General features: G+C 33.0%; 1 protein-coding gene across 1 annotated transcript in view; it reads right to left on the minus strand.

The window, feature by feature from the left end:
- Window positions 1-309: 309 nt before the first annotated feature.
- LOC132311197 (protein trichome birefringence-like 43) overlaps window positions 310-16,157 on the minus strand; it is a 34,184-nt gene continuing 18,336 nt past the window's right edge. Inside the window, exons 3-5 of the mRNA XM_059808990.1 lie at window positions 1,503-1,678; window positions 1,240-1,398; window positions 310-838 (exon numbers count right to left, since the gene is read on the minus strand). Of these exons, the coding sequence (XP_059664973.1) occupies window positions 535-838; window positions 1,240-1,398; window positions 1,503-1,678 (639 nt within the window). The 3' untranslated portion in view covers window positions 310-534. The remainder of the gene's footprint in view (window positions 839-1,239; window positions 1,399-1,502; window positions 1,679-16,157) is intronic.

Raw genomic sequence — 16,157 nt, forward strand, 5'->3', positions numbered from 1 at the left:
CTAGAAGCATCCTTCATGAATGGGATCCGCCCCTTTCATGAATTCATCCTCCCTCAAGTCCTAATCACTTGAATTCGGTGCCTTTTTTTTTTTTTTCACCTAATTTTAATTAAGTAGAGGTTCATCACGGCTATTTGGCTAATGCCTTGGGCTTGTGGCTTGCTTGTGGTCCAATAATTGTGTTGGACCTTTTCTTTTCTTTGGGCCTTGTTCATGTCAAACCCACTTATGCACCTCTTCGCTATATATATATATATTTGCTTGACCATTTGAAGAAAAAAAAACAAAGAAAAAATATTCAAAAGCAACTATCAAAAATAAATTTTATTAATTTATTTGCTTAAAATAATCACCAAATGAGAACAGTTGTTCCATTTGATATATATATAATGTGAAACACGGTTGGACTAATGCCATTAGTTTTTTAGCATTCCAAAAATAATTATCAAATATAGCCTCTATTAATTTCTTCACATAAAATGATCACCCAAATGAGAACATTTGTTCCATTTGGAATATAATGTGAAAAATGATTCAGGAGTTATGAATGAGAGCTGCATATAAGAGTTGATTCCAGGTATCCGGGACACCAGCCAGACACCAGTGGCTACAGTCCATATCGTTGTGCCCTCCATGGCCGTAGACAGAGGGGTGCCCATCTTTTCTCAGCTGCGAAAGGGCGGTTATGTCGAGTAGATACACCGGGTTGGACATGCCATGCAATACTTCCTCTAGCACCACTTCTGCTGGATGTGGACCTCCGGGATACTTTGGGCCGTGCAGCGGCTGCGTTTGCCCACCACAGTTCTTCGCATTGGGCTGACCCCAGTCACTTGCACTGATTTACAACAGGAAATAGTTCTCGATAAATATGTGTGTGTGTATATATATATATATATAATGATTCACTTATTAGGATCCATTTGATTAAATGGAAATAGCAAGAAGGTTCTATTTGTTTAAACATGAAGGTGTTTGGTTGTTGTAAAATATTTACGAAAAAAGAAAATATATTAAAATTTAATAAAAATATTTATTTATAAATTTTCGGTAAGTTATTTTACATGTCCCGCCTGATAGACTTGATTTCAACCTCAACGTAGACCTTTGTCAAACACCGATAAAGTAAAAATAAAAATGAAAAAATATTTTACCTGAAAAAGAAAATATTTTTTTAAAAATATATTTTACGTCAAAACAAAACAAACGGAGACACACGCGCGCGAATGCATGACTTACTTGGCATGGTCAGGGGAAACGCCTTGGAAGAAGACTTTGGTTTTTGCAGGATCTACCAAGGTGTCTACCAATTTGGCCCATGTTGTCAATGCTTTTTTATAGGCAATCAAGCGATTCATGTCTTTGTATGTTGCATTCCCTTCTTCAATCAAATCCCATCTGCAGCAGATACAAATATTGGAGTACCTTAATTACCTTATTTAGCAGTTGTAGAAAACGAAGTTAACAAAACATAATATGAATTAAGTGAAGATTTTTCTTACGGTTGTTTCCTTCCTATGTGAAGCCACCAGTGCCATGTATTGAAGATCAATGTATCAACTCCTTTCCACATTTTGCTGCTCTCCATTGAGCCAAGCTTCAGAACCCTTTCGCCATTTTCATTCACAATATCAACAAGAAATGCGTCGCGGTAAAACATGATTGAAACATTGTAAATCTACACATGTTTAATGCATCATGCAGTGAGCAAGTTAGCACACAATAATATATATATATATATATATATATATATAGTACTTGGTATTGAACTATTGATAATACAGAAGGCTAAAATCACAAAACGCCCCTATTATTTCCAAAAACGACAAATAGCCCCCTCAATTAACAAAAACCTCCCGAACTAATAAAAATTATCATGTTGCCCCTTTTTCGTAACAGAACCGTTAACTTATTGCAAATTGACAAAAATTCCTTTAGAGTATAATATTAATTTAAAATTTAAATGTAATTTTTTTAAATGACAATAATGTCCTTCATGGGGTTCACCACAAAAATCATATTTTCAATTAATAGATTTTTTTTCACACGTTTTCGTCCAAGTGTATATATATAAATAAATATATATATTGGAAAGCTAATCCCCATATTTTTGGGATATATATATACCCTTAAAATATAATTCTATGTGATTTATATAAGGGTTATTTGAGTCATTTAAATGATAGATTTTTTTTTATTTATTTAAATCTCTTGTCTCTACATCGTATAGCACTGTAATACCCCTAATTTTAAAAGAATAGTCTTGGTATTTATTTATTTGTTTTAATTACGTTTTTAATTGTTTAATTGATTATTTGACTAATTACTTATGTATTTGATTGAATTAAGTGTTAATTAATTGACAATTTGTCTAGGTGTTATTTGTATTATTTGTTTATTTGATTGTGTGCTTAAATGATGTGTTTGATTAACTGTAGATTAAATGATTAAATGTTTTATTTTATTTTATTTTATGGTTATTTTTAGTAATAATGGGCCAACCAATTAGGTCCCATAGACTACTTAGATAGGAGGTTTGATTGGTATGGATAATTACCCATAGATAGTTGTATATATATATACATATATAAAAGGAAAAGTAATTTATTAATTACTTTTATGGTAACTATAGTATTAATATTTAATCAGATGTACATATTTTATATATTTATATAATAAGGATATACATAGATTTTATACGTATCATGTTTTAAGTTACCTCTTAATATTATGGTAACTTAAGTGTTATTAAATAATCTGTTAATAAATAATCTGATGTATATATTTTATTTATTTATTAAGGATGTACATAGATTATATACATAGCATATTTTAAGTTACCTTTTCAATATTCTTATTTTTATTTTCTTTATTAAGTTGACTTGGATTGGGAAAAAGAATAGGGTTATTATTTAACCTATAAATATATAACTATAGGTTGAAAAGGGGGGTTAAAATATATCACATAATATATTTTAGAGAGAGAGTTAGAGAGAGAAGGAGGAAGAAGAAGGAAGGAGGAGAAGAATCTTTAGAAAAGAAGACCAAGGAAGAAGAAGTTTAACTTTCGATCCGAAAGTTTAAGGCAAGTTCTTCTTCTATCTCTCTCCCTTAAATTTGTGTTTCTATGCATGCCTAGGAGATTTCAGGATTCTTAAACACATAAAAATAAATAATTATGCATGTTTAATTGGATTAGAACACAAGTTTTATGAATTTGGTTCATATTTGTTTTTGTTGTATGAATTGTTAAATTCATAGATTTGATCTGTTGTCTTTATGAATTTTTATATGTTTTAAATGATGTAATTTTCATATCTGTGGATTGATGGAACATAGAAACATGCATAGTAATCCTTAAACAATAAAGATTGAGTTCACAGTAGAAATTCTGGACAGATTTGCATAACAGTGCTCGATCCGCTGTTACAGTGCTCGAGCCTTGGGGGCAAAGCTTGAGCCATGGATGAAAAGCTCGAGCCTAAAAAGAAAAGCTCGATCCATAGGTGAAAGCCTCGAGCCATGGACAGGAAGCTCGAGCCTGAAGCAAGAAGCTCGAGCCTGAAGCAGGAAGCTTGAGCAATTAGGATAAAAGCTAGAGCCTTACTGGGGAAGTTTCGTAAACAGTGTTGAATTAATTGATTTTGAGGGGTCCTAATCATTAAATAAGGACTAGATATGTGTTTAAACAAATTCTAAACAGACTTGAATATAACAATGCATGGTATTTGAATTCTTTGAGGAATGAATGAATGAATTGATTTAATCTTTATTTTGTTCTAAGCAATTAAGATTAAATGTGTAGCATGAATTATATATGGAGAATGCTTACTTGGTTGTAAAATAAATATCAACATATTTAAGATTCAGTTTGTGTAGGATACAAGATGTATGAAACTAAAAGAATCTTATAAGTTATTCCTATTTTGTGATAGCATGATATTCTATTATTATGTTAGTTTTTGAATTAATTGATGTATTATTTTATTTGTTACATCGATTATTGGATTGTGTGGATGTAGTGCACCAGTATGGGATTGTGGCACTCTAAAGACGGATTAACTTATCAGTTAAGTCCAACTTATTTTGCATAAGGAAATGGATTAACTAAAATGTTAAGTCCTACTTATATTCAAGTCAAGCTAGCTGAACAAGTTAAATGACTTATAAAGGATTAATTTGAACTGGTTAGGATGGTTACTGAATTTTATATATATAATTATGGTGCCATGCTATGAGCTTGAGTCTCAGGATCAATGGTTAAGACGCATATATCGCTAGGGATGTGTAGCTAGATATAGTGTAGTTGTATGTCTTGGTAGGTCTAGGTACTCATGCCCACTATATGTATATTTTGCATGTTGCCTACTATTCAGGTTGAGACAACCCTATAATCTAGTAAAGTTTCTTTAGTGTGTAGTTATATATATACGGGCAACTAGTTATTGTTGGATTAACTAGGATATATACGTGTATCGGATCTCTACTTGGACTGTAGTAAAGTATAACTTGTTTGTAAGCCTGACCCACCATTATTTTTCAAGTGTTCTCCAGGTGTAGAGAATTGTTCATGCTGAGCAGGAATCGGTGTACTTCACTCATCCGAGTCTGCTTTAGGGATTCATTTATGTTTCATCTTTTGGATGTAGACAGTCATTATAGTTACTTATACAATTGTAATTTTCTAGGGGTCCACACAGTATGGATTCCCGAGTTGTATATTGGAAGATTTGTGGTATCAGAATATTTTATTATTTAATGAAAATTTATTCTGAGGATTTATTGGATTATCATTTTAGTGTTCATTTCAACATTTTTATTTATTCTTATTTATCCTCTTGTATTCTGTGTTCGTTTATTGCCGATTTGTTTTTGATATACCAGGTTATTCAGGCGTAGGCCAGGCCAAGCAGCATTCAGAAATCTAGGGGTATCACAGTTGATATCAGAGCACTCAAGGTTCAAGTGTCCTTAGGAGTGTTTTTGTTATATGACTTCCGCGTTGCGTCTCTTAAAACTTTGAGCCCATGTTAGGATTCGTTGTACTCTATTTACGGTTCGTTAGGAGGAGTTAATGTCAATTATATTCTGTAGTTACAGAATGGTTGACATTAGGAAAAGGATGGGGTACAAGGCGAAAGCAATAAAGACCCAAAGAAGAAAAGGAGTACGTTATCGATTTCTTCGCCAAAAAGGCAAAATTCAGGATCGAAGGTTTAGTTTTGGATGGCGCTACTTTAAAGTATAAGCCAAGAAAGGATTGAAATGTTTGTGATAGGTCACTGCATCATGGGGCCTACGCAACTTCAGTTAATCTCAAAAAGGACACAAACGAGAAGTAGGAGGCCAAAGAAGATCCTAATGGAGGAGATTTCAGCGTATCCAAGAAAGCGGGTACTAAATCTTGATGATGGATAATCGCACGAGGTTATTTGCTGGTAGTATAGCGAATGATATTAGTAGAATTGGGATTAATCAATCTACAAATAGTTAAATTTTCTTATCATCTCTAAAAGAGATATATAAGAAGTACTCTTCAGGAGGTTGGGGATTTGATGGAGTACTTATAAGAATGAAACATATGATTTGGTATCACGTTTAGAAGAGTATGTGGATTATGTTGTGACATTCTAATTCGTTTTATAAAACCAAGTTAGATAGTTTACAATCCGTGTATAGGGAGGAAGAGGGTTAGGCCCTTAGTATTTGCTTAGGCAAACATATGTTGCTTTTAAGCTATGTTTAAAGGATATGTTTCGAGGTTGGATTATTATCTACGAAACTATAAAAGGAAATTGTGAAATAATCTGGTAAGGTTGATTTCAAATGAGACTTTTTTTTTTCTAGAAAGAACGATGTCTTAAGTAGGAGTATATGTTGTGCTATTGTGTTTGTCATACGTGTTTTATTTTTGTTGATTATTTTGGTTCATGGTATGTGGTTTAGTTGGGGATACAAGTATGTGATCAGCCAACTATTGTTTTTAACAACATTGAGTAATAACACTATTTACGCTAAATTTGTGAGCATGCGGTCGTAGGATTTGGTAGATACACATAAATCTAGCCAATCTATTAGACCTAAACATGCGCTATTATGGTATGTTATTTGGGATGGGATAGTTAAACCATCACTACGAGTCAAATAATCTAATACGATTAGTTTGATATTTGACGCTATGTATGGATTCGTATCATAGTACAACACCATTATAATGGTGGTTGTTAATATTTCGGTATGCATGAGGTGGTGGTAAAGAAAGGTCACTGTAATGCCACGATGAGTTATCAAAGATGCTGGATTTGCTGAACATCTTCTTGGAAATTCCAGTAGTTGTTACCAAGTCAGAAGGAGAATTTAGTACTGGTTTAGGTACTGGTTAGAATGACATCAAAATGAGGATAGTAGGCTGAATAAATCTTCATCAATCTATTCTTAATCGAGAATTTATTCCTGAGGGTGTCAATAGGAGGAGTTGTCGGTGTTACATATGGAGGAAGGAACTAAGTCTCTTCATTTGCATAAATAATTTGGAATTTTTTTTTAGGTCACAATTTGTAACAATTAGCTGTTGCTAGGAAATTGCAGACTTATTTGGAGGATAGAGAGATTTCATATTCTTTTGAAGTTAGACAAAGATGTCGGATTGACACTAACTTGTCTTAAAGAAATAGGGTGTGTCAAAGACAAGATGGTGAGACCAAATACCTATATCAAGAAGAGGTGCACGGTATGTATGGAAATGTTGTAGCTAGTTGAATTTTGTTGTGTTGACTTTTTTTATGGGTAAGTCTATCATAAATTAAAGATGCATGGATTCAGTGCACAAATTCACTTTTGAAGATGCTCCAATTTAAACAATGGGTACAGACGAAAGCTGGTAGTACCGAACTAACGGTACTTTCTGCAGAAAAATTGGATGGAGGATGCAAGGACTAAGATTCACAACTCTTATTTCTCTAGTCATCCAAGTGGAAATATGATGCATCACGATATAAAACAGATGTTTGGAGGATAGGCAGGAGGAAGGACATCATGATTTTTCTCCAAGTTTAATATTTATTAGATAGTAGAGATGGACCATCAGAGATCACTAGATCTTTGTAGTCATTTCCTATACTAAAGTGGAAATGAGAGAGCATTTTACGAATTTAGTTGAGGAATTTGTGATTTTATACACGGGTCAGGATTCTGGATGGGATGTTAGTTAACTGATAAATTAGGTCAGCTTAATTCTTGTTTATTTCAAAGTGGTAGGACTTCAGTTCATACTAATAGAACGGATCACGAGATAGTTTAGATGGATTACAGTGGTGATTCACACTTTGCATCAAGTTCTGTCTGTTAGAAACGAAGGTAGAAATGGATGCTCTCAACAAACGATAAAATATTTAAATCTTTCGGTTAGTTCTTGAGTTATCAGATGAATTTATAACATGTGTAACAATAACACTTGCTATTACTAAGGTAGTTGAGAAGGTCAACTTTGAATATTGGAGCTGACCCTGGAGAAGGTGTTACTTTACTCAGATGAAGTTTAAGGTACTGGAGGAGGATTTAGTAGTTTCTATAAATAGTAATATGACGGTCGGGCGATTAAGATGGAAACTTATAATTTTTCTTGGTACACTCTGACGGTTAAAAGGTACATCATGACATCAAATGTCAGTTTTGGTGAATAGGTACGGACAAGGACGTGTATATAATTGCCATAAGTGTAACACCTGCTAGAAAGGTGGAAAGTTAAACATCGGATATCATAGGAATCTTTAGCCACTTCCTATAACGAATATGGAAGTAGGATTAAACAGGAGTGGACGATCGGTGGGAATTATTGACATTTATTTGGAATTTCAATTTTTCCATATGAAGTAAGAGTGGTGGATTGAGAAAGTTCGCTTGAGGACAATAATTGGAGTGATGTTTATTTTAGAGCCTCATAGTAATTCTATAGTACAACGATAGTGGTGTTATAGTATGTGGATGTCCATTATAATGGATGCAAAGTGCTATTTTGAAGGAGCTTTATAAAGATTTTAGAGCAGCAACTTTGTTTCATATCTATAAACGGAGGAATTGATCAAGAGATTAAATTAGACCATAAAGGATATGTTTGTGTCATATATCCTAGGTTTTCATAGACAATTGAAAGCATTTACTTCGCTTTTTAGTTTTTGTCTGTGGTATTATTCGCACAAGGAGGTTGGGGTGACAACGATTGAGCTTTTGTATATTACCTCTTGCCTACCTCTCATTTGTTGGTTTGAAATGGAAGCAAGGGGTTATACAATCAGACCTTAACTTCATTTACAAATATGTCGGAGAGAAATACTTCCTTTTGTTCTAACTAGTCAAACTCGTATACTAGAGTTTTCTATTAGGGAGTAGTTTGCTCATTTTGTTTCCATATAGGAAGGAAGGCAATTTTTGGAGAAAGGTCAATTTTACTTATTACATTAACTTTTAGATGATTGTGTTTATAAATTGAGGCAGTCGCCTCTGGATTAGAGTTACCAAATCGTTAGCGCTGGGTGCATAGGAGTTTTGTGCGTATATTCTATGGCATTTAGAAGAATATGGATCATTACCTTGTCAAATTGGGAGGATTATGTTATTGTTCGATACAACCTATGAATTATATGATTATTGTGTTTCCTAAATATAGGAACCATGTATACTACTTGATACATTGGAGTTAAGTGGACCCATCATAGTGAGGCTACGTCTACTTGGGAACAGGAAGATGTAATTCGCTCACAGTTTTCGTAAATAATGGAAGAAAGTAAGGGCTAATTCCGAGGACGGAATTCCTTTTGTTAGGGGGGAAGAATGTAATACCCCTAATTTTAAAATGATAGACTCGGTATTTATTTATTTGTTTTAATTACGTTTTTAATTGTTTAATTGATTATTTGACTAATTGCTTATGTGTTTAATTGAATTAAGTGTTACTTAATTAATTGACAATTTGTCTAGGTGTTATTTTTATTATTTGTTTATTTGATTGTGCACTTAAATAATGTATTTGATTAATTGTAGATTAAATGATTAAATGTTTTATTTTATTTTATTTTATGATTATGGTTAGTGGTAATGGACCAAACAATTAGGTCCCATGGACTACTTGGATAGGAGGTTTAATGGGTCTTGATAATTACCCATGGATAGTTGTGTATATATATAGATATACATATATAAAAGGGAAAATAATTTATTAATTACTTTTATGGTAACTTTAGTATTAATATTTAATCTAATGTATATATTTTATATATTTATATAATAAGGATATACATAGATTTTATACGTATCATGTTTTAAGTTATCTATTAATATTATGGTAACTTAAGTGTTATTAAATAATCTGTTAATTAATAATCTGATGTATATATTTTATTTATTTAATAAGAATATACATAGATTATATACGTAACATATTTTAAGTTACCTTTTCAACATTATAATTTTTATTTTCTTTATTAAGTTGACTTGGATTAGGAAAAGGAATAGGGTTGTTATTTAGCCTATAAATATATTACTATAGGTTGAAAAATTGGGTTAAAATATATCACGTAATATATTTTAGAGAGAGTTAGAGAGAGAAGGAGGAAGAGGAAGGAAGAAGGAGAAAAATCTTTAGAAAAGAAGATCAAGGAAGAATAATTTTAACTTTCGATCCGAAAGTTTAAGGCAAGTTCTTCTTCTATCTCTCTCCCTTAAATTTGTGTTCCTATGCATGCCTACGAGATTTCAGGATTCTTAAACACATAAAAATAAATAATTATGCATGTTTAATTGGATTAGAACATAAGTTTTATGAATTTGGTTCATATTTGTTTTTGTTGTATGAATTGTTAAATTTATGGATTTGATCTAGTGTCTTTATGAATTTTTTTTATGCTTTAAATGATGTAATTTTCATATATGTGGATTGATTGAACATAGAAACATGCCTAGTAATCCTTAAACAATAAAGATTGAGTTCACAGTAGAAATTCTGGACAGATTTGCGTAACAGTGCTCGATCCGCTGTTACAGTGCTCGAGTCTTGGGGGCAAAGCTCGAGCCATGGATGAAAAGCTCGAGCCTGAAAAGAAAAGCTCGATCCATAGGTGAAAAGCTCGAGCCATGGACAGGAAGCCTGAGCCTGAAGCAAGAAGCTCAAGCCTGAAACAGGAAGCTAGAGCCTGAAACAGGAAGCTCGAGCAATTCGGATAAAAGCTAGAGCTTTACCTGGGGAAGTTTCGTAAATAGTATAAAATTAATTGATTTTGAGGGGTCCTAATCATTAAATAAGGACTAGGTATAAGTTTAAACAAATTCTAAATAGACTTAGATATAACAATGCATGCTATTTGAATTCTTTGAGGAAAGAATGAATGGATTTAATCTTTATTTTGTTCTAAGCAATTAAGATTAAATGTGTAGCATGAATTGTATATGGAGAATGCTTACTTGGTTGTAAAATAAATATCAGCATATTTACGATTCAGTTTGTGTAGGATACAGGATCTAGGAAGCTTAAAGAAGCTTATAATTTATTCCTATTTTTGATAGCATGATATTCTATTATTATGTTAGTTTTTGGATTAATTAATGTATTATTTTATTTGTTACATCGATTGTTGGATTGTGTGGATGTAGTGTACCAGTATGGGATGGTGGCACTCTAAAGACGGATTAACTTATCAGTTAAGTCCTACCTATTTTGTATAAGGGAATCGATTAACTAAAATGTTAAGTCCTACTTATATTCAAGTCAAGTCAGCTGAACAAGTTAAATGACTTATAGAGGATTACTTGTAGAGGATTAATTTATATTGGTTAGGATGGTTACTGGATTTTATATATATGATTATGGTGCCATGATATGAGCTTGAGTCTCAGGATCAATGGTTAAGGCACGTATATCGTCAGGGATGTGTAGCTAGATATAGTGTAGTTGTGAGTCCTGGTAGGTCTAGGTACTCATGCCCACTATATGTGCGTTTTGCATGTTGCCTACTATTCAAGTTGAGGCAATCCTATAGTCTAGTGAGGTTCCTTTAGTATGTAGTTATATATATATGGACTACTAGTTATTATTGGATTAGCTAGGATATATACGTGTATTAGATCTCTACTTGGACTGTAGTAGAGTATAACTTGTTTGTGGGCCTGACCCACCATTATTTTTAAAGTGTTCTCCTGGTGTAGAGGATTGTTCGTGCTGATCATGGATCGGTCTACTTCACTCATCCGAGTCTGCTTAGGGGATTCATTTATGTTTCATCTTTTGAATGTAGACAGTCATTATAGTTACTTATGCAATTGTAATTTTCTAGGGGTCTACACAGTATGGATTCCCGAGTTGTATATTGGAAGATTTGTGGTATCAGAATATTTTATTATTTAATAAAAATTTATTCTGAGGATTTAATGGATTATCATTTTAGTATTCATTTCAACATTTTTATTTATTCTTATTTATCCTCTTGTATTTTGTGTTCGTTTATTGCCAATTTGTTTTTGATATTCCCGGGTATTCAGGCGTGGGCCTGGCCAAACAACATTCGAAAATCCAGGGGTATCACAATTGGTATCAAAGCACTCCAGGTTCAAGTGTCCTTAGGAGTGTTTTTGTTATATGACTTCCACGTTGCATCTCTTAAAACTTAGAGCCCATATTAGGATTCGTTGTACTCTATTTACGGTTCGTTAGGAGAACCTGATGTTAATTATATTCTGTAGTGACAGAATGGTTGACACTAGGAAAAGGATGGGGTCCAAGGCGAAAGAAATAAAGACCCAAGAAGTAAAGGAGTACGTTATCAATTTCTTTGCCAAAAAGGTAGAATTCGAGATCGAAGGTTTAGTTTTGGATGGCGCTACTTTAAAGTATAAGCCAAGGAAGGATTGAAGTGTTTGTGATAGGTCACCGCATCATGGAGCCTACGCAACTTCAGTTGATCTCAAAAATGAGACAAAAGAGGAGTAGGAGGCCGAAGAAGATCCTAATGGAGGAGATTTTAGCGTATCCAAGAAAGCGGGTTCTAAATCTTGACGATGGATAATCGCGCGAGGTTATTTGCTAGTAGTATAGTGAATGATATTAGTAGAATTGGGATTGATCAATCTACAAATAGTTTAATTTTCTTACCATATCTAAAAGAGATATATAAGAAGTACTCTTCAAGAGGTTGGGGATTTGATGGAGTACTTATCAGAACGAAACGTATGATTTTGTATCATGTTCAGGAGAGTATGTGGATTATGTTGTGACGTTCTAATTCGCTTTATAAAGCCAAGTTAGATAGTTTACATTTCGTGTATTGGGAGGATGAAGGTTAAGCCCTTAGTATTTGCTTAGGCAAATATATATTGCTTTTAAACTATGTTTAAAGGATATGTTTTGAGGTGGATGACTATCTACGAAACTACAAAAGGAAATTGTGAAACAATCTGGTAAGGTTGATTTCAAATGAGACTTTTTTTTTTCTAGAAAGAACGATGTCTTAAGTAGGAGTATATTTTGTGCTATTGTGTTTGTCATACGTGTTTTATTTTCGTTGATTATTCTGGTTCATGGTATGTGGTTTAGTTGGGGACACAAGTATATTATCAGCCAACTATTATTTTTAATAACATAGAGTAATAGCACTATTTACGCAAAATTTGTGAGCATGCGGTCGTAGGATTTGCTAGATACAGATAAATCTAGCTAATCTATTGGACCTGAACATGCGTCATTATGGTATCTATTTGGGATAGGATAGTTAAACCATCACTACGAGTCAAATAATCTAGTACGATTAGTTTGATATTTGACGCTAGGTATGGATTCGTACCATAGTACAACACCATGATAATGGTGGTTGTTAATATTTCGGTATGCATGAGGTGGTGGTAAATAAAGGTCACTATAACGCCACGACGGGTTATCAAAATGCCGGATTTGTTGAACATCTTCTTGGAAATTTCAGCATTTGTTACCATGTCGGAAGGAGAGTTTAGTACTGGTTTAGGTACTGATTGGAATGACACCGAGATGAGGATTGTAGGCTAAATAAATCTTCATCAGTCTATTCTTAATTGAGAATTTATTCCCAAGGGTGTCAATAGGAGGAGTTGTCGGTGCTGCATATGAAGGAAGGATCTAAGTCTCTTCATTTGCATAAATAATTTGAAATTTTTTTTTAGATCACAATTTGCAACAATTAGCTGTTGCTAGGAAATTGCAGACTTATTTGGAGGATAGAGAAATTTCATATTCTTTTGAAGTTAGACAAAGATGTCGGATTGACACTAACTTGTCTTAAAGAAGTAGGGTGTGTCAAAGACAAGATGGTGAGACCAAATACCTATATCAAGAAGAGGTGCATGGTATGTACAGAAATGTCGTAGTTAGTTGAATTTTGTTGTGTTGACTTTCTTTATCGGTAAGTCTATCACAGATTAATGATGCATGGATTCAGTGCACAAATTCGCTTTTGAAGATACTCTAATTTAAACAATGGGTACAGACGAAAGCTGGTGGTACCGGACTAACGTTACTTTCTGCAGAAAAATTGGATGGAGGATGCAAGGACTGAGATTCACAACTCTTATTTCTCTAGTCATCCAGGTGGAAATATGATGCATCACGATATAAAACAGATGTTTGGAGGGTAGGCAGGAGGAGGGACATGGTGATTTTTCTCCAAGTTTAATATTTATTAGATAGTAGAGATGGACCATCAGAGATCACCAAATCCTTGCAGTCATTTCCTATACTAAAGTGGAAATGAGAAAGCATTTTACGGATTTAGTTGAGAGATTTCTGATTTTACACACGGGTCAGGATTCTGGATAGGATATTAATTGACTGATAAATTAGGTCAGCTTAATTCTTGTCTATTTCGAACTGGTAGGACTTTAGTTCATACGAATAGAACGGATCACGAGATGGTTTAGATGGATTACAGTGGTGATTCACACTTTACATCAAGTTTTGTCTGTTGGAAGCGAAGGTAGAAATGGATGCTCTCAACAAACGATAAAATATTTAAATCTTTCGGTTAGTTCTTGAGTTATCAGATGAATTTATAGCATGTGTAACAATAACACTTGCTATTACTAAAGTAGTTATGAAGGTCAACTTTGAATATTGGAGCTGACCATGGAAAAGGTGTTACTTTACTCAGATGAAGTTTAAGGTACTGGAGGAGGATTTAGTAGTTTCTGTAAATAGTAATATGACGGTCGGGCAACTAAGATGGAAACTTGTAATTTTTCTTGGTACACTCAGACGGTTAGAAGGTACATCATGACATCAAATGTCAGTTTTGGTGAATAGGTACGGATAGGGACGTGTATATAATTGCCTTAAATGTAACATCTGCTAGAAAGGTGGAAAGTTGAACATCGGATATATTAGGAATCTTTAGCCACTTCCTATAACGAATATGGAAGTAGGATTAAACAGGAGTGGACGATCGGTGGGAATTATCGACATTGATTTGGAATTTCAATTTTTCCACATGAAATAAGAGTGGTGGATTGAGAAAGTTCTCTTGAGGACATTAATTGGAGTGGTGTTTATTTTAGAGCTTCATAGTAGTTCTATAGTACAACGATAGTGGTGTTATAGCATGTGGATGTCCATTATAATGCATGCAAAGTGCTATTTTGAAGGAGGTTTTTAAAGATTTTAGAGGAGCAGCTTTGTTTCATATCTGTAAACGGAGGAATTGATCGAGAGATTAAATTAGACTATAAAGGATATGTTTGAGGTGTATATCCTAGGATTTCATAGACAATTGAAAGCATTTACTTCGCTTTTTAGTTTTTGTCTGTGGTATTATTGGCACAAGGAGGTTGGGGTGACAACGGTTGAGGTTTTATATATTACCTCTTGCCTACCTCTCATTTGTTGGTTTGAAATGGAAGCAAGAGTTATACAATCAGACCTTAACTTCAATTACAAATATGTCAGAGAGAAATTCTTCCTTTTGTTCTAACTAGTCGAACACATATACTAGAGTTTTCTATTCGGGAGTAGTTTGCTCATTCTGTTTCCATATTGGAAACAAGGTAATTTTTGGAGAAAGGTCAATTTTACTTATTACATTAACTTTTAGAGGATTGTGTTTATAAATTGAGGCAGTCGCCTCTGGATTAGAGTTACCAAATCGTTAGCGCTGGGTGCATAGGAGTTTTGTGCAGATATTCTATGGCACTTAAAAGAATATGGATCATTACCTTGTCAAATTGGGAGGATTATGTTATTGTTCGATACAACCTATGAATTGTATAATTATTGTGTTTCTTAAATATAGGAACCATGTACATTATTTGATACATTGGAGTTAAGTGGAGCCATCATAGTGAGGCTACGTCTCCTTGGGAACAGGAGGATGTAATTCGCTCACAATTTCCGTAAATAATGGAAGAAAGTAAGGGTGAATTCCGAGGGCGGAATTCCTATTGTTAGGGGGGAAGAATGTAATACCCCTAATTTTAAAAGGATAAACTCGGTATTTATTTATTTGTTTTAATTACGTTTTTAATTGTTTAATTGATTATTTGACTAATTATTTATGTGTTTAATTGAATTAAGTGTTACTTAATTAATTGACAATTTGTCTAGGTGTTATTTGTATTATTTGTTTATTTGATTTTGTACTTAAATGATGTGTTTGATTAATTGTAGGTTAAATGATTAAATATTTTATTTTATGGTTATGGTTAGTGGTATTGGGCCAACCAATTAGGTTACATGGACTACTTGGATAGGGGGTTTGATGGGTATCGATAATTACCCATGGATAGTTATACATATATATATAGATATATATATGTATATACATATATAAAAAGGAAAATAATTTATTAATTACTTTTATGGTAACTTTAGTATTAATATTTAATCTAATGTATGTATTTTATATATTTATATAATAAGGATATATATAGGTTTTATACGTATTATGTTTTAAGTTACCTCTTAATATTATGGTAACTTAAGTGTTATTAAATAATCTGTTAATAAATAATCTGATGTATAAATTTTATTTATTTAATAAGGATATACATAGATTATGTACGTAACATATTTTAAGTTACCTTTTCAATATTTTAATTTTTATTTTCTTTATTAAGTTGACTTAGATTGGGAAAAGAAATAGGGTTATTATTTA

This window comes from Cornus florida, unplaced genomic scaffold, assembly GCF_030987335.1.
Source record: "Cornus florida cultivar Cherokee Brave unplaced genomic scaffold, ASM3098733v1 CherokeeBrave_3.0.0_Hap2_Chr06, whole genome shotgun sequence".
Lineage (NCBI taxonomy): Eukaryota > Viridiplantae > Streptophyta > Magnoliopsida > Cornales > Cornaceae > Cornus > Cornus florida.